General features: G+C 40.4%; 1 protein-coding gene across 13 annotated transcripts in view; it reads right to left on the minus strand.

Annotated features, from left to right (window-relative positions):
• Positions 1-18,308, minus strand: part of pde4dip (phosphodiesterase 4D interacting protein) — an 80,267-nt gene that overhangs the window by 26,199 nt on the left and 35,760 nt on the right. For 4 of the 13 annotated variants that reach the window (XM_083562903.1, XM_083562910.1, XM_083562911.1 and 1 more), the window contains exons 1-18: positions 15,277-16,898; positions 14,106-14,243; positions 13,755-13,874; positions 13,263-13,334; positions 12,931-13,140; positions 12,686-12,844; positions 12,471-12,575; positions 12,208-12,345; positions 11,703-11,882; positions 9,029-9,223; positions 8,649-8,915; positions 8,278-8,344; positions 4,440-4,552; positions 3,705-3,865; positions 3,244-3,442; positions 1,647-1,716; positions 1,440-1,556; positions 252-597 (exon numbers count right to left, since the gene is read on the minus strand). In XM_083562903.1, the coding sequence (XP_083419029.1) occupies positions 252-597; positions 1,440-1,556; positions 1,647-1,716; positions 3,244-3,442; positions 3,705-3,865; positions 4,440-4,552; positions 8,278-8,344; positions 8,649-8,915; positions 9,029-9,223; positions 11,703-11,882; positions 12,208-12,345; positions 12,471-12,575; positions 12,686-12,844; positions 12,931-13,140; positions 13,263-13,334; positions 13,755-13,874; positions 14,106-14,243; positions 15,277-16,461 (3,842 nt within the window). In that variant the 5' untranslated portion in view covers positions 16,462-16,898. Of the gene's footprint in view, positions 1-251; positions 598-1,439; positions 1,557-1,646; positions 1,717-3,243; positions 3,443-3,704; positions 3,866-4,439; positions 4,553-8,277; positions 8,345-8,648; positions 8,916-9,028; positions 9,224-11,702; positions 11,883-12,207; positions 12,346-12,470; positions 12,576-12,685; positions 12,845-12,930; positions 13,141-13,262; positions 13,335-13,754; positions 13,875-14,105; positions 14,244-15,276; positions 16,904-18,308 lie in introns of those variants that run through there. The other 9 variants (XM_083562908.1, XM_083562909.1, XM_083562901.1 and 6 more) reach the window with 6 other exon arrangements.

The raw sequence follows: 18,308 nt of genomic DNA on the forward strand, positions 1-18,308 counted from the left end.
ATCTGAATAAGCAGCTGGACTATATCTCTGTGTTTATATCTCTATAGCAACACTTCCTTTACTAAATATAGCCTCTATTATAGCAACATCAACATCCAAATGACAGAGAAATAAGCAACAGTTGATTGGTGACATCTTGTGCTATTAAACTGCTACTACAACTAGAGCTGCTTCGAACGAACAAAGTGATGTGATGTTTTTTTTGTGGAAAATCTTTAATCTGTTATATCACTGTTATATCTCTGACTCACCCAGTCCTGCTGGTGCTCTTGGTTTTCTCCTCTCCCTGCTCACCATGACCTTTGCCCTTCCTCAGCTGTTCTTCCAGAGACGAAACCCGAGTTACCAGTTCCCGCAGCTCCCTGTCATCCCGGGTCGACTTCCCGGGGGTGGAGTTCGGAGTGGTGTCCTGAAGACGAGCCTGCAGGCTGAGCACCAGAGCCTGAGAGTGAGAGAGCTCCACCTGCAGATCCTCCACCTGTTGTTGCAGAGACGCAACATCACCTTCTGCCTGCTCCATCGCACCCGGACCAGCCCACCACTGAGACGTGCCGTCTCGGCATGAGAGTGATGTGCACAGGTCGAGATCATCAAATTCTGTTCAGGGATAGAGGAGCTGATGTCAGGAACATGTATCTACTGTAGATCTATCATAAAGTTGTGTCATGTGTTAGAGAGTTCTTTAGTGCTTTAGTGCTGATTAGGTTTCTAGTGTCCCTAGTGTCAGAACACTGCCATGACATTACAATAATTAAGTGCAAAATATTTTTTTTTTATTGACTTTGGCATTATACAACTGCATATAAGGTTCATTAAATGTATTCCGATCAAAATGTATGTACAGTAGGAAGCACTATACACTAGGGCCAACGATACGATACATCAAAGCTGAATGTAGCTGAATCTTACCATCCCTATTGGACATCTATGGAGAGAGTTGAAAGCAAATGTGCACTTGGAGAACCTCACTTAAACCCATAGCATTACCTGCATAGCTAAGAAAGCCCAGCTTCCTACCATCCATCATCCTCACTACCTTCTACAGTAAAACTAAAGGAAGCCTCCTCTTCTGCCTATCTGACTATCTGCAATATAAACTGTACTCTGTCTCAGACTGCAAACAATTGGGAGAACATTTGAGAAGATCAGCAAAGCCAGCAGCATTGTAGGATGACCCCTCCCACCTCACTAATGGATTCCTTAACTTCCTGTAAACTAACAGAAAGTACCAGAGCATTTGTGCTTCCAACACCAGGCTTCACATCTACTTCTATGTGGTATCTTTTTTCATATATTTTCTCCTACACTTTATAGGCATTAGAAACACCTTTCACGATGTACCGTATTGCTGTGTGTAGCACCCAAATAAACATTTTGTTCTAAAATAGTTATGACATCCATGCAATTAGATTAACAAAAGAAAGAATGAGGGAGTAAACCTGGACTACTGGTGTCATCTCTTTCAGCCTCATTCTCACTGCGGCCACACGTCTCATAGCCCAGGTCCTGCAGGTCCACCTGTACCTGCTTGCTGTCACGCTGCACTGGTGTCTCCACTGGAGAAAAGTAAAAGTTGCTTACAAACTGCACTGTTTTGTATATTATATCGACTAAAACCAGCCAATTAAAGAAAAAATAACACTTACTGATCTGTCCTCTGAAGTGTCGAAGCTGCTCTGTGGGGATGCTGGTTTTAGACACCGTACGTCTCTCCTGCTGCAAAACAAATCGAATTATGACAAGAAATCGCCAGAGAAAATAAACGGTTTGGGAAGATTTCACACAGTATGTAGCAATCACGGTAACACTAAAGTTTTCAGGGACAAAATTACTGAACAGAGTGTTTAGCCAAAGCAAAAACCTTTAACATACAAAATTTCACAAACACACTCTCAAGGAAGCCAGCAGTCACATGAGAATTGGTTATAGGGCAGCCTGAAAGATCAGTGTTCTGAACAATGAAAGAATAAATAATGAAATCGTTATGTTTAAAAACAATTTTTTGTTTAAAAAAGTAAAATATTCCAAATGCGCTTCATTTATAGCTTGTAGAAGTGGCGGACAAAGTAAACAAACCATGTAGTTGAGTAAAAGTAGAGATACACGAGGTGAAATGTTACTCCAGTAAAAGTAAAAGTGCTCCCTTTAAACTTTCATTTGAGAAAAGGTACAAAAGTATTTGCCTTTAAAGTACTATGATTTATAAACGTCTAGAACGTCCTATTTATGTGAAGTATGTTAATTTGAAAAGAATCTGATGTTACTCTTAGCACACTGATCTATTAATATAATTATTTAAATAATCATGAGCTCAAAACCTTCTTTTCAACTACTTTATTATTACAATAATATTTGAGTTATTTCGGTCTGTGGCACTCCAACGTAAAATTTGATTTATTTGGGTTTGTGGGACTCCTGAATATAAAATTTGAGGTATTTGGGTTTATAGGACTCTAAATGTATAATTTGAGTTATTTGAGTTTTTGGCACTCTTAAATGTATAGTTCAAGTTATTTGAGTTTGTGGGACTCTTAAATGTATAGTTTGAGTTATTTGGTTTTGTAGGACTCCTGAATGTCTAATTGAGTTTTTTGGGTTTGTGGGACTCAAATGTATAATTTGAGTTATTTGGTTTTGTGGGACTCAAATGTATAATTTAAGTTATATGGCTTGAACAACCCAAAGTTCAGAAGTTCATATGAATTGCAGTGTGCTTTTAAAAAGCAAATGGGAGTCTGGCACAGGCTCTCCTTATTGTTTTTCTTACAATAACATGCTAAACAAATATAGTACCTGTATATATAAAATTTAAATAGAGCAACTGCCGAATAAAAAAAAAAAAAAACACATGCACGTTAAAAAGGCAGAAAAATGTATGACTAACATTTTTTAAAATGTATTAGATTATTTAATTTATTAAAATGACAACAAGCTTTTATAATCAGTTGTTATGAAACCTGCAAATTTTGTGGGTCCAAATGATTATTCGTGAAAAAGATTATTACAGTAGAAGCAGCTTAAAGCCTGGTGACCTGCTTCATATATACCTGACAGCAGAGCTCTTGTTATATGAAACCTGTACATTCAGTAGACTGAAGGAAGCATTGCCTTGTCTACTCCCAGTGAAAAAATCCACTGCCTGTATCATCATCATCATCATCATCATCATCATCATCATCATCATCATCATCTAAGTAGCCAGTAAGGTGGCATGGATAATAAAGCTCTCTGAGGGATTTGTACCTGTGTTGAAGGGGAAAACGCTGCTCCGGGGTCGAAACAAAGCATTTTGCTGCATTGTTTCTCACAGGCTTGAGGCTGCCACTGTACTCCTCTTCCTCTCTGCTCGTCTGGTAGTCTGTGCATTTCCTCATCTGTCTCGCTCTTTTCTACTGCCATTCTGAACGCTTCGTTTTCTAAACGTAGACTGAGCAGTGCTTTCCTATGACAAATTACACAACAGTGTGTCATCATTTCACACCAGGATGAAGGTAAGCTCACTTTTTTGCACTTTTTCTCTTTCACAGATGTTTATGTTCTTAATTTTTCTCTTAAAAAGTTCTCTAAATAAAAAAAAGTGTAAAAAAGACGTATGTTCTTTCTCAAAAATATTTAGGATCTCTTGAATTTTGGTTGCACTCGCAATCTTTTTGCGCTCTTCAGCAAAGAGCACCAGGATTCACAATCCATGTGGATGCACAAACCTCATCTGAGAAAAAGAAGTAAAGCCGGCCTTCCCCAGCTGAGCCTTTAGTTCCCACAGTTCCCGCTCCACCACCTGCTTCTGCTCCACTAACAGCTTTATCTCAGCCAGCCCCTGACCCTCCACTTCTGCAGAAGTCTGATGTAGCACGGGTCCTCCATGCTGGAATGTTAGAAGACAAGAAAACGATTCACTGCAGCTCTGCCTACACCTCATGGAGTGTCCGAGAGCTTTTCACCACAAGGTTCACGTAATGTTCAAAGTCACACAGACAAAAATGTATCCCAATTCTGATGTTATGCAGTATCTTGCTGCCGTTGATAATGCTGTACGACGGCAGTTCCAAAAAAGCTTTGACAAAAAACATAAAATGTTTAAACTGAGAATATATACTATTTAAAAACACGTCTCAAAAAAGTTGGGACAGAGCCGTGTTTACCACTTTGTAGCATCAGGTCTTCTGTCCGTATACATCTGGGAACTGAGGAGATCAGTTGCTGAAGTTTTGGGAGAAGAATGTTGTCTCATATGTATCTGATTCTAGCTGCTCAACCTTTCTGGGTGTCCTTTGTTGTGTTTTTTGTTTCATGATGAGCCATGATGGTATATATTCTTAGGTTAAATATTTGATGTTTTTTTTTGTTGTTGTGTTTTATTGTGAATAGTATATGGATTTTTTTTTTTAGAGTGTGTGTGTGTGTGTGTGTGTGTGTGTGTGTGTGTGTGAGGGTTCTACCTGCATGTTGCTTAAAGCCTGTGCTGTCACCCTACACTGCTCCTCTTCCTCAGTACTCTCTGTAAGTTCACTATTGGCATCATTTTCCTCCTCTTCTACATCTGAAGTGGAGTCTGGAAAGACAGTGCGACACTTTTAGTGTGAGTACACACACACACACACACACACACACACACACACACACACACACACACACACACACACACACACACACACACACACACACAAAACCACTTTTAAAAAGAAAACTTTTTCCTGGTGTTTTACCCTGGAAACCTAATTAAGTAATTCAAGCCTTCTGCTTTCACTCGAACTACGAAGCCCACCATCCATTCAGCAGCCCATCTAATGGACACCACACGCATTACTAAACCCGTAATTCATTACAGAGCCAGGAAGAAAGGCTCAACAAAAACGAGACATTTCCTGACAAATGATTCCTGGTCCCGATATTCCACAAAAGATTCCTAGACATACAGTAGTTGCTTAATGCAGTAATAATCTGGAAATAAAAACGTTATACCCTTTCACTACTGTTAGTATGTGCCAACATAAATCTATATTATAAAAAAAAAAAAAGAATAATAATTTTATCATATTTCTTATAAAATGATTTAACCAATTTCTAGACATTTCTGTTCACTCATTTCAATCTACTCATCCCCCCCCCCCTCCCTTTATTCTCAGGTGACTGTTTCTTCCTAGAAATGAACAAATTAATAAAATAAATAAACTATAATCTAATAAAACAAATCTATTGTATTTCAAGCTTAAAGTTAAAATGTCTGGAATTAATAATGTAATGTTTAATAATCTTATACTGGAGTTCCTGTAAGCTTATAACAGGAAATACAAAATATATACATTTGAATATTGTATATTAACATACACACTAAATGATATAAATGTGCTTTTGAACATCCCATTCCACAAAGTAGATCAGTGGTTAAGGGTTACTGATCCGAAGGTCGGGGATTCAGTTTGTAAGCCCTTGAGCAAGGCCCTTAACCCTTTGTGCTCCAGGGGCACCGTATCATGGCTGACCCTGTGCAAGCTGGAATATGCGAAGAAAAGAATTTCACTGTGCTGTAATGTATATGTGACAAATAAAGCCTATTCTATTCTATTCTATTCTATTCTATTCTATTCTATTCTATTCTATTCTATTCTATTCTAATTTAATCTAATAGCCTAATCGGAAAGATGTTCCACTAGATTTTGTGGAGATTCGTTGAGATTCATTGGGCTTCAAGGGTGTTAGTAAAGTCAGGTAGTGATGTAGGTGATGTGAGGAGGTCTGGGGTGCAGTCAGCGTTTACATTCATCCCAAAGGTGTTCAAGAGGGTTTAACTGTTCTATAGCAGGCCACTTAAGATCGTCCACTCCAACCCATGAAAAGCAGATCTTCATGGACAGGGGGTATTTTCATTCTGGAACAGGTTTGGGTCTCCTAGTTCAAATGAAAGGAAAATGCTACCACGTACAAATGCATTCTTTACAATTGCGTGTCTCCAACTTTGTGATAAGTTTGGGAAGAATCACATATGGCTGGAAAAGTCAGTTGTCCCAATACTTTTGTCTATATAATGTATATTTACTTTAGATATTCTTTTTTTTCCTTTTTGAAGTTCATGTTCTGTGATACTGAAGGAAGAAAATTTGTGCTATTTCATGTTTTGTTATTTTCAGCACTTAAAGAGTAGTTTGTGTTTAAAGAAAATACATGGGATGGACTAGAAGATCTTGAGTGGCCTGCTATAGAGCTCTGACCTCAAACCGATTGAACACCTTTGGGATGAATGTGAACGCTGACTGCACCCCAGGCCTCCTCATCTCATCTACATTACTACCTGACTTTCCTAACACCCTTGTAGCTGAATGAATCTCCACAAATCTCTAAAATCTAGTGGAACATCATCTTCAGAAGAATGGAAATCATTATAACAGTGAATAGGGACAGTTGTCTACTTATTGCAATAGTTTGAATTCCTTGGAGTTGTGTTTTTGGTATACTTCATGTTGCTTGTTTGCAATGGAAGAATGGGAGAAAAGGTTCATGATAATTTGCTTATAATTTTTTTTTAAATTTTAGGCTTTGTAAGGAGAACTTGAGAAAGTAGTAATGTGTAGTAAAATAATTCAATGAATAAAATTAATAATTATATTGATTACTTTTTTAAATCGTTATTATTATTATTTAGTAATAAAAGTGCTAATAAGATCTATTAGGTTGCGAGTGGAATGGGAACATGATTTGCTTGAATTAAATATTATGATGTGCTTGTGACTGTAGAAAAAAGAAAGAGTGGACTATATAGCCAAAAGTTGTGCACATCTTTATGTGGACCTTCCTCAACAAACTCGAATGCCTTGCACAGAGACATAAAGTCCGGCATTCCCAATCTCACTCAACACTGATTGACCCCCAAACCTCCTCACTAATGCTCTTGCAGCCAAATGATCCATAAATTAAAATAGGAGTTGATTGCTGGAACTACGTGCAAAAATCGATTCTGATAGTTTTTCCGGGTTGCGTTAAACAGTACAAGAGCGGCCTCTAGAGCCAAATCACTGACACGATGTGCTGTTTATTTGAAGTGTCTTTTTGCTAATTTTGGATGTAACTGCTTTTATTTATTTGGTGTGTTACTTTTTGTTTCAGTTTGAATGCGTCAAATTTTCCTTAATATTTATTAACATAACTATCCATCCATCCATCCATTTTCTTCCGCTTATCCGTAATTCGGGTCGCGGGGGCAGCAGTCTAAGCAGGCCCCCGCCTTCGACTGCTGCCCAATCCTCACAGCACCGTCCCTTACGGTCCCTCCTGCAGGTGGTGAGCCCACGGGAAGGCTTAACATAACTAATATATGCATATGTTTCATTTAGCATTTTCACAATTCAGATACAGTACTGCTTTACATTGAGTGTTATGTTTTGCATATTTTATCCGGTATCCATTTTATCAGTTGATTAATCTACATATGAGTATGAGTGGGTATCAGGTGTCCAGAAACTTTTGGCTATATATGTGTATACAGGGGCAAAAACTGATTTTACAACTTCGGTCCATTTCTGATCAAAATCAGATATTTATTACGATGCCTGCTCGCTCCAAAAAGAGCAGATGCACACAGATTTGAGAAAGACAGTGATCTCTAAAGCAGAAGCCACCCCCCCACCCCCACATATATCCCCTTATTACAAAGCTGAACCACAAGAATTTGATCCGTTATCATGCGCAGGATCTTCACGCTGTAAATTACAATCAGTCAACATGCATGAAACAACTGTGTGTTAATCCACATGCACAAGCTCACTCCACTTACCGTTCACCACACGAAAGCCGAATCCAACTCATAATATACTCATAAATCTGTATAGTTAAAATATTAAATGACCTCCGTTTCAGTTTTTGAGGAACAGAAGGATTGCAAATAAAAGTCATAATTTAAAGAGATATCGTATATAAAAGTACCATTAAGTGTTCATCCCGAAACAAAAGAAATATCATTACCCGAGTACATTTGAATAATAACCCTTATAAGAAAATGAAATAAAAATATATACGACGTAAAAAATGACTGCTTGGCAACCCAAGGGAAAATGCAATGGATTAATATTAATAAATAAATAGACAAATAATCGCCGAAGTCGGTGGATAGTCATTCAACCGATCCCATTGTTCCAAACCAGGTCTCTTGGGTTAGTCAGGTAAAGAGCGTGCGTCGCAATGCGCGGATGTCTTCGATAGAGCGACAACAAACTGTTCAAGCAGCACTACATGTCAGTACAGGAGAATATTACAGCCTGTACAAAGGAGTGTCCTGATGCCCACCTCCAGTATCAGTGTGCAAGCTGGCTGTCTGCTCCGTCTCCATGGATACCGGATGCTCGTGTTCACCCTGTTAAAGACAGATGAAAAAAAAATATACGGCATAGTGTAGGGTCTGATCCAAAGCCACACATTCTACGGGTCGCTTTTTCCCCCCAAAGTGGACACACAAATTGTATTAATTATTATGTAATGATGTAGGTCGTCAATTGAAGCTAATTCACAACTTATGCTGATAAATTAATGCTGATTCTAAAAAAACAATAAAACCCCAGTCCTATTTCCTTGTGTTTAGGGTTAATACATAAACTCCTCTAGCCTCTAAATGCTATATGTGTTTCTAGGCAGGAAGCAGGTTAGGTGCCTGTGCTGACCGTATGCTTTACAGGGTGCAGCCGTGCATTCTGGGCCTGAAGCTGCTCCTGGGTGTTTGCTAAGGCGGAGCGCAGGTTCGACAACTCCCTTTGCGCCTGTCTCTCTTTGAAAAGCACCAGCTGGAGCTCCTCCTGGAGGAGCTGTAGGTCTTCCGGAGGCTCTGATGTACTTGCTGATGCGCTGTCTGCAGAGACCACCTGCCTGCGCAGCTCCTGGATATGCATCGCCTGCTCGGATATCACCTGACCGGTGCGCTCTGCTGAATCCTGGGAAATTATGCATCATGTGAAGTTTTCTGTTTAACCATTTTTACTATATATATCACATTTCATATATTTATTATATTTACAGTGAGATCTGTGCTGTGCTGCTCTCTCACCTTGATACATTGCTCCCGGGTGCAGATGGCGTCCAGCAGCTCTTGGATGTGTGTGTGGTGCTCCTGGGCCTGTCGGTTGTGCTCGGCTAGTAGCTCCTGGAAAAGACGTTCCTTGGTCTGCAGCTGAGCGTTTAGCTTCTCCACGACCTCACTGGAGCTCAGGGGCACCTTGCTGAGCAGAGCAGCTGTTACCTCCTGTCAGAGAACGAGAGATAAGTACATACAGAGTTTTATTATGACCTTTTTGTTCATGCATGGTCCACAGTAGAATGAACAATCCCATTGCTCCTGCATTTGTGCGTTGGCTGACTGGTTGGCATTTTTTGTTTCTATATAGTATACAGATAAAATACATTCTCAAATGTCCAAACTTTAAGGTGTGCTTGCACTTGGAAGCTTTCGAAACTCTAACTGAAAATCTTTGACCTTCCTAACTTACTATAGGTTTGTATAATACACAATGTGTCCAAAAGTATTGGAACACCATTTTTTTTCCGCGATACGTGACTTTTCTTGCCCCAACTGTTCCCACAAAGTTGGAGGCACACCGTTTTATTGAATGCCTTCGGATGTTAAAGAATTAAATTTTCCCTTAACTTGAACTAAGAGACCCAAATTGGCTACAGTCCTGTGCCCATTAACATTATCAGGATCGCCTTCTTTCACCTTAGAAATATTGCTAAAATTTGAAATATGATGTCGTTACAGGATGCAGAAAAAACAGTTCATGCTTTTGTTACTTCTAGATTAGACTACTGTAACGTTTTACTGTCTGGGTGTTCAAGAAAGTTTATAAATAAGCTTCAGTGAGTTCAGAATGCAGCAGCAAGAGTCCTCACTAGATCTAGAAAATATGACCACATCACCCCTGATTTAATCAGTCTACACTGCTCTCAATCAAATCACGCATTAATTATAAAATACTACTACTGACGTATAAAGCACTTAACGGTCTCGCACCGCAGTATCTGAGTGAACTTCTCTACCAGTATGATCCTCCACGCCTACTTAGATCAAAGGTTGCAGGCTATTGTTGTTTCCTCAAATAATGAAGACTACAGCAGGGGGCAGATCTTTCTCTTATAAACCCCACAGTTATGGAACAACCTTCCAACCAGTGTTCGGGACTCAGACACAGTCTCAGTGTTCAAGTATTTAGTCAAGTCTTTTATCAGTAGATTTCTCTGAGGTAAAGGTGCAGATCTGGAGGGATCATGGATATAGAGTGTTTGGTGAACTGGGATATTTGTATGCTGTCACCTTCTCTCTCTCACACGTTCACTCAGGTTTGTTGACGGTGGTGTGGTGGGTCGTCTCTTATCCCTCATGTCTGTGTTGCCTTCTGGTTTTCCCTTTTAATTATGCTGCCATAGCGAGTTTCGCCTGAGTCCAAACTGCACAGTGTCTTTAACTTTCAGACAACAATAAGGATACTATAATAATCTCTCTCAGTCAAGTTAAACATGCTCCTGAGGTACCAATGACCACTGTTCCTGCTCCTTTCCTGTCCTCGGATCTGTACGCTTCGTCCCGGCCTGCCTCTGGATGGTGTTTTCTTTAATTGAAGGCCACTCTGTGCTGCTGTGGATGTTTCTCATCAACAGTCTGGGGATCCATGACATTACGGAGTAAGTAAGGATGGATTTGGACTGTAGTTAATGTCAACAGTCTGCTACACTGACTCAGGACTACGGTTTGCATCTGATCACCATCACTGCACACATCAACATGGTTTATCTGTAATAAATGGACATTCAGTGCAACCCAGATGAGTATGAGGTTCCCTCTTGAGTCTGGTCCTCTTAAGGTTTTTTCCTTATGCCATCTCAGGGAGTTTTTCCGGCTCGCTCATCAGGGACAAACTTACACTTACAAAGAAAATCTAATTCATTCTTAATCACCACATTATCTGTGTAAAGCTGCTTTGAGACAATGTTTATTGTTAAAAGCGTAATACAAATAAAAATGAATTAAATCCTGTTGACCTTAAACTTCTGAATAATATGTGCAACTGTAGTCATAGGAATATCAAGCTGCTTGGAGATGGTCTTATAGCCTTGACCTTTAAGATGCTGTTTAAATAGGCAGACCAACTGATGTAGTTTGAAGACACCGGCGATGCTAATTAACGGGCACGCTTTAGTTTATCATGTCCCGGTGGTCAAATTATTTTGAAGCTTTTCTAAGGGTACCATCATTTTTGTAGAGTCCTGTTTCATCATTTGTTTATTTTTTATGAATTTGTTGAACCACAATTTAAACGCAATGTCTGATTTTCATTAGTTAATTTTCATAAAATTTTTATTGATTATTATTTTGGTCAGTTTCAAACCCACCATTAGGGTTGCACAAGCCAGTGCGCTCTTAGTGCGGGCCCTAAGCCTGGATAAATGGGGAGCGTTACGTTAGGAAGAAAATCAAATATGCGAATCACGAACCAGTATATAAGTTCTGTACTATGTATATAAATCGTTCTTTCCATTTTCTTTACTTGCATCTTTATCACTATCTTCTGATAGTACATCCACAAAATCAAATATAAGATACAGCGGCTGAGAAAAATGTGTAGAGCGTAAAGTTGATCATATAAAGCATATCTTGTAAATGGTACATATGAAGTGTGTGAACTTTCAGACACACTGAGTGTGTTGGACAGACGCAATCCGGTCTTTACCTCGGCCTCTTTTGCACGCGTGTGCAATGTTGTCCGGAGCTGGCTGATGAGTGCGTCTCTGTCTCTCATGCTGCTTGCGTGTCTGTCCTCACGCTCGCGCTGGCCACGCTGGCTGCTTCGCCAGGCATCGCTCACCTGTTCCAGCTCTAAACATTTCCCTTGGACCAATAGCTCCAGACTCTACCACAAAAAAAATAAATAAAAAAAATAAAATAAAAAAAATTCAAATGACATGCTATATACTATATTTAGGATAATTTTATGTACCGGTAATTTACTGCACCATAATTATGCCAAAACATTTACAAGAATATTTTGTCTTCATGCTCTATGTTGAGTTCGGTTTCACTAATAATAAACGTACATTTGCATAAAACATCCATATTTGTCCAGGTTGATTAAAGCAATAAAAACTTTTCATTAATTGAAGGTACGTTTATAACAGATACAAATGTGCGATGAGGTTGCGATTAATATATGTGTATATATAAATAAATAATGATACCATAATGGTCTCCTCATTGCCGGACAACACGCATCGCAGTTTCTGCAGGTCCCTCTCTTTCTCCCTGAGCAGGAGCTGCAGCTTGCGTACCTCGACCTCCTTCTGCTCCACGCACACAAATTTCTCGTCTACTGCATGCTGCACAAAAGAACACAAGGATCACATGTTTTTTTTATTTTTTTTTATCATTTTCTCCTAGTAGAAGCCCAAAAATAAATACCCGGACTTGTCGAAATCTTGTGTGTGTATGAACAGATGTATACCTCCAGCGCTTGGTCTCTCTCCTGAATGCGCAGCTTAAACTTATGGACGAGGATGTCCCTGTTTCCGCCACCTTCCTTCTGACCATCCAACAGTTCAGTGTAGTCCTATGGAGGATTTATACATGTAAGAGGAATCATCAGCCATCTCCATCTTCATTTTCAATACCCACACATTTAATTGCACTACATAGCATGCTATTTGTTTGCTGTCTCACGTGTAAAAGCTGTTCCTTGTGCTGTAGCTTGGTCTTCAGCTCTCTGATGGTTCTTTCTCTTTCCTCCAGCTCTCTCTCTTTGTCTTCTTTTCCCTCCTTCATCTTCTCCACCATCCGCTCTAGGTCTGAACGTGCTCTCTGCAGACCAGCAAGCAGCTCCTGCGGGTGAATGAAGGACAAGTTTATTTAATCTGGTAAATATTCCCACACACATGCATAGATATCTCTTATTTTTCAGATCTCACCTGATTGTGTTTCTGGGCTTCCCGGTGACGGTCCTGAACCCCCTGAAGATCGGCGTGAAGGCGCTGGTTGGCACGCGCCAGCTCGTCCTCTCGTCTCTGGGCCTGGCGCTGGGTTCTTTGGACGCCCCGAAGCTCCAGCTGGCTCGAAAACAAAGAGGCCTGAAGCTCTAATAACTCGGCCTGTAGCGGATCAGGTCCTGGAGTGGACGTCTACATGAAACACAAACACATACACACAGAGATCCAGTGTTTCTCACAAGGTGTTTGAGAATTACGAGAAATATTTAAACGTGTATATGTGTGTATGCACAAAACAAAAAAAAACTTCTCACCTGTAATTTCTGCTGCTTCAGAGAAGTCAAAAGCTGCTTCTGCTCGTCTACGAGCTGGTGTAAGTCAGCAATCTAAACCAGAGATATTACACTGGAATTAAAAACATTCCTCTCTTTGCTGAAAAGTATTGGGACACCTGACTTTTCCAGCCCTATTTGGTTCTTCCCCAAACCGTTACCACAAAACTCAAGGCACACGATTGTATCGGGTGTCTTTTGATGCTGTAGCAAGAAATTTCCCCCTTTTACTTGAACTAGGAAACCCCAGCCTGTTCCAGCATCACAATGCCCCTGTGCACAAAACAAAACTCCATGAAGATATGCTTTACATGCTTTCAAGTGGAAGATCTCCTGCTATAGAGCACCACCATATGTACCTGATTTTTACTAACTCCAGAAAACTCTAGAGGAACATCTAGAGGAACATCTTCCCAGAAGAATGGATGGGTCCTGTGCAGAAGATTAGAGAATTGATAAGAGTTGTGAACCCACCTCGCTGTCCTTGGTGCTGAGGCAGTCTCTTAGAGTCAAGATAGTCCTCTCCTGTCCTTCTACAGTCTCCCGGCAAGACAACATATCAAGCTCCATAACTCCAAGTCGCTCCTGCAGCTCCTGCGCACACACACACACACACACACACACACACACACACACACACACACAAGATCATTAGATACCCTAACACCACAGATATAATACTAATAAACCCAACATACTGTCTTGTACTAAATACAATGATCTCATTCTAACACCCTTCAAATAACATCAACACATGATCATAAAAAACTTAAAGCTAAAATTCTGGATATAGAGACCTTCAATAAAGCAGAAGAAGACTTGTACCTTGTTGCTTGCTTCACTCGCTCTGATCTTGGCCTGGAGAGACTGGACCTGACCCTGGGCCTTCTGCAATTCAGTCACACATTGACCTGCTGCATTCTCATACTGCACCAGCTGAACCTGCTGCTCCGCAATGAGCTTCTGATAAACACACCCCGGACACAAATGTAAAGAAAAATCACACCAAAGCAGATGTGTTGAATTTAAAGGATGAAAATAATATCAACAAATAGAAAAATAAATAAAAGACCATTAAAATTAGAAAAATATTTTCAAAAGAAATCAAATGAAATACTATAAAATATAATTAAATAGACCCATAAATAAGTAAACATGAAAATACTCAAAAGAAATTAAATAATATAAAATGAAAGTAAATAAATAGATAAACAAACAAAAATAAATAAGTATACAAAAAAAATAAAATACAAAAAAAAAGTTTGTAATGTTAAATTTATGACCTAGGATAATAGTGAACTTATTTGTTTAATTAATTGATAAAGAAAAAGAAAGAAAGAGTAAAGAAAAGAAAAGTAAAGTAAAGAAAAGGGCATGTGAGGAACGTGTACACTTTAACACGGATCTATTCCCTCACAAAGCCTTCCACAGGAAGTCCTGTATTTCCGGGACGGCACATCATTCATTTCCTTATTTCCACTCTGTAATCTCTCTGTGCTTAGTTTCACTTCTGTCCTCAGTCTAAAGCCACAAAAAATCCATTAATTCATACTATTTAATTCATATCAAAAAGGTCTTATGCGTTTGTGGTGCATACATTTGCCTAATGATGATGTTTTAGATGAATAAAGATCGAGGGCTGTGTTCTCTCCTGATTTGAATGGAAATGGTAAAAGAAAAGAGAGAATAATAAGCCCTACTTATAAAAAAAAAAAAGTGTTAATAAAAATGTGTGCGTGTGTGTTTAAAGACACGTCAAGGGAAAACCCTTCTGAGGACTTGCTTGTAGTACTTAGCATTGTTGCCTACAACAACAGTTGTCATGGCAGCGGACATGTTGCTAAGAGAATGCAGAGTGATCAAAGGATTTGGAGAATATGCCCAAGAGGCTTCTCCAGACACACAAAACACGCTCCATACACCCCTTTTCACTGCTTCCTAATCGAATCGTGAGCATCCCACTAAATTTGGGTTGGTTTGCAATTTTTTCAACTACCTCCTGAAAGCCCAGAGGTCCACATGGAACATAATCGTCTATCCAAAGGGCCTCGATCTCAGCTAGGTCCAGACGCAGTTCCTGCTGGATGCTGAGAGGAGCCATGTCAGGAGGATGGAGAGAAAAAGGACAGTCGGTTTCTGATTTAAGGATCTGGTTGGTGGCTACAGGTTTGATCAGTACAGGAAGTCGGCTGCCTCGAAAAACACGGACTGGACGCCACTCGAAGCTCTTGACCAGGCTTAGAGCTAGCTCCACTCCTGTTTTGGGGCTCTGCTCGGTAATGGATATCGGAAGCATGTCCTTTTTCTCCTGCAGAAGGTCGGGATGGACTAGCGAGCAGGGCTCACCCCCGTCCAGTGACTCGATCGATGAGGCCGGGCTGAGACTAGTGTTCTCTTCCTCAGCTGTTTGACTGATCTCTGTCAGACTCGATGACGGAGCGGCAGTCTCTTGAGGTTCCGATCCAGGTTCTGCCTCTTCCATGCTGGCCAGATTGCTAACAGAGTAACGGGTTGAGGGGCCACATGAGGTGCTTCTGCCCACCTTCCTGGGCACTTTGCAGATCGCTTCATAATCAGAGTCGGCCACTCGCAACATCGTGCATCCCCGGCACTTTCTGGAGTGCTGCGCCCGGCCAGCTTCTGATCCTGCTTGGCACTGGTGGAAGTGATGATGAGGATGATGTTGTTGGTGTTGGTGTGGACCCCCACGTTCCTGAGAGTCGTTCTCAGCCCAGCACTCGTAGACCGAATACGTCAGATCCTCTTCTAACAGGGAGCTGTACTTGGAGTCAGACGGAGCCGGCATTTCCACGATCAACGCCTCCGTTCCAGACTTGACCATTTCCGATTCGATTTCTTCCTGGTTGTTTTTGCAATACAGACTCCCTATGCACTGGCGAAGACGCTCTTTCTCAAGCAGGAGCTTCTGCATCCGCTCGATGGACAGAGCCTCGACACGGGCTATCACAGTGTCGAAGCGGTACATGCGGTCCAGCATGAAGGCGCACTTGCTGCAGGAGAACTCGCGCTGCCCATCCCGGGACACCTGCCTGCCCAGGGCATGCGACAACAACACCTGCAGGCTCAGCTTGTTTGTCGGGTTGAAGATCCATCTACGCTGGTTACCGTAAAGCTCCCGTGCACAGATCCGGCACAAGTCCTTTGTTTTGGAGTCCAGCATTCTAACAACTTCTAGATGTTTGGGATCCTGTATGTGAATATTATTATTATTATTATTAATAATAATAATAATAATAATAATATTGATAAAGTCTCATTTGGACAAATCCGGTGCACCGAGCTTGCAATGGGTGTACATAACCAAAATATTTCTAAATGTCACTTCACTCCTTGTCTTCTTAGCCACACCTTCATAACTGGAAAGCAAGCTCATCAACATGGCAGGTTCTTCTCAACATCATTTCTCTCCCAATCCCATTTTTCCATCCTGCTCGCACTCGAAAACCAAAATATATCATCTCTCTTTCTCCCCCACAAAAATCTTTCCTGAAGCCGTTTCTTGACAATGCAACCTCAAACCTTGAGCATGGATCCTGATGTTGAAGAGATCCGAGTCACACTGAAAAGACACCGCGATGTGGCACTGCAGGAGAGGATCCAGAGACCCGGATCGTACCATTTCACAGAACGGGGGGGGGGGGGATACGTTTTCTGAATTGAACAGAAAAGCTCGTTTACTACACGTTTTCAAGCACATTGTGTACGTAAATCTTTTATTTTTTTATTGGTCTATCCTTTTCTTATAAACATATCCGCGCTTCAACGCAGCGTGCGTATGTGTTTTCTGGGATCCCCCTCATCGGGGAAAAGAACCACGCCGAAACCGCTAGTCATCATTCGGGTTTGTTGCTAACACACAAACACAAACACACACACACACACACACGTTGAATGATGGCGCTGTATCAATCAGTGTTCGTATCCTGACTGGTTAACAAATCACAATTTAATTGGCTTTATGAGGATTTTTTAACACATACATTTCCCATATTTATGTTTTGAGCATGCGCACTTGGTTTCTTTCCTCCTGAAGGAGAAGTAAAAGTGCTTCAACATGGACCACAGGCACAACTTCCCTAAAGCACTGTATCCAAAACCCTGGTGCTGAAACAGGTTTTACACCCAGTTTACATTTCTATATTTTATGCCATTTACGCCCTTATCTAGAGCCACTTACAATTATCTCATTCATACAACTAAGCAGTTGAGGGTTAAGGGCCTTGCTCAAGGGCCCAGAAGTGGCAACTTTAGTGGTGATGGAATTTTGAACTCACACGTTTCTGATCAGGAGTCACAAAATCTTACCCACTGAGCTACCCCTTCATCTAAGGAAGATGAAGCTCATTAGCTAAATCCTCCATTTCTCCATCTCCATTCTAGTGATGGAAAAATCGAATCATTTTAGTGCCTTGGTTCTTTCAATCTCGTTCATCAAAATGGATGAATCTTATTTGTCATTTAGTTCATGTCCTCCATTCAACTCTTTGATCGATTCAAACCAGAACACTCATAAAATGAACTACTCCATTCTGTTTCCTGTGTAATGCATGCATAGCGTCTTTGTGAGTCATGTGATAAAAGAAAAAAAAAAAAGAATCGAATCACACTTTGAGACGACTTATTTAAAATGAACGAATTGGATATATATATAGGAATTATGGCTCATTCAGTGAAATGTTTCTGTGTGTTAAATCCAAGGTCTATTTTTAACCAAGACTAGTTTATATCTGTCTTCCCTCATAGAACAAGACTAATTTATACTTTGTGCATTACAGAAATGTGTTCACATTTGGGACAAGCCAAGCTCATGGCCATATGGATCATATAAACCACCGAATACAGAAAGATATCATTTGTATTTTAGGGAAAGTTTGGACATTTCTGAGGTTTGTTTGGTGTCACTAGGTGAATTTATCACTCAGAGTGCCTCTGGGTATTAGGCAAAATAGACAGGACGCCATAACAGTGCTGACCTATAAACAAGTCCCAATCAAAAAACTATTTATC

Source organism: Silurus aristotelis (genome assembly GCF_946808225.1).
Source record: "Silurus aristotelis genome assembly, chromosome: 15".
Classification (NCBI taxonomy): Eukaryota; Metazoa; Chordata; class Actinopteri; order Siluriformes; family Siluridae; genus Silurus; species Silurus aristotelis.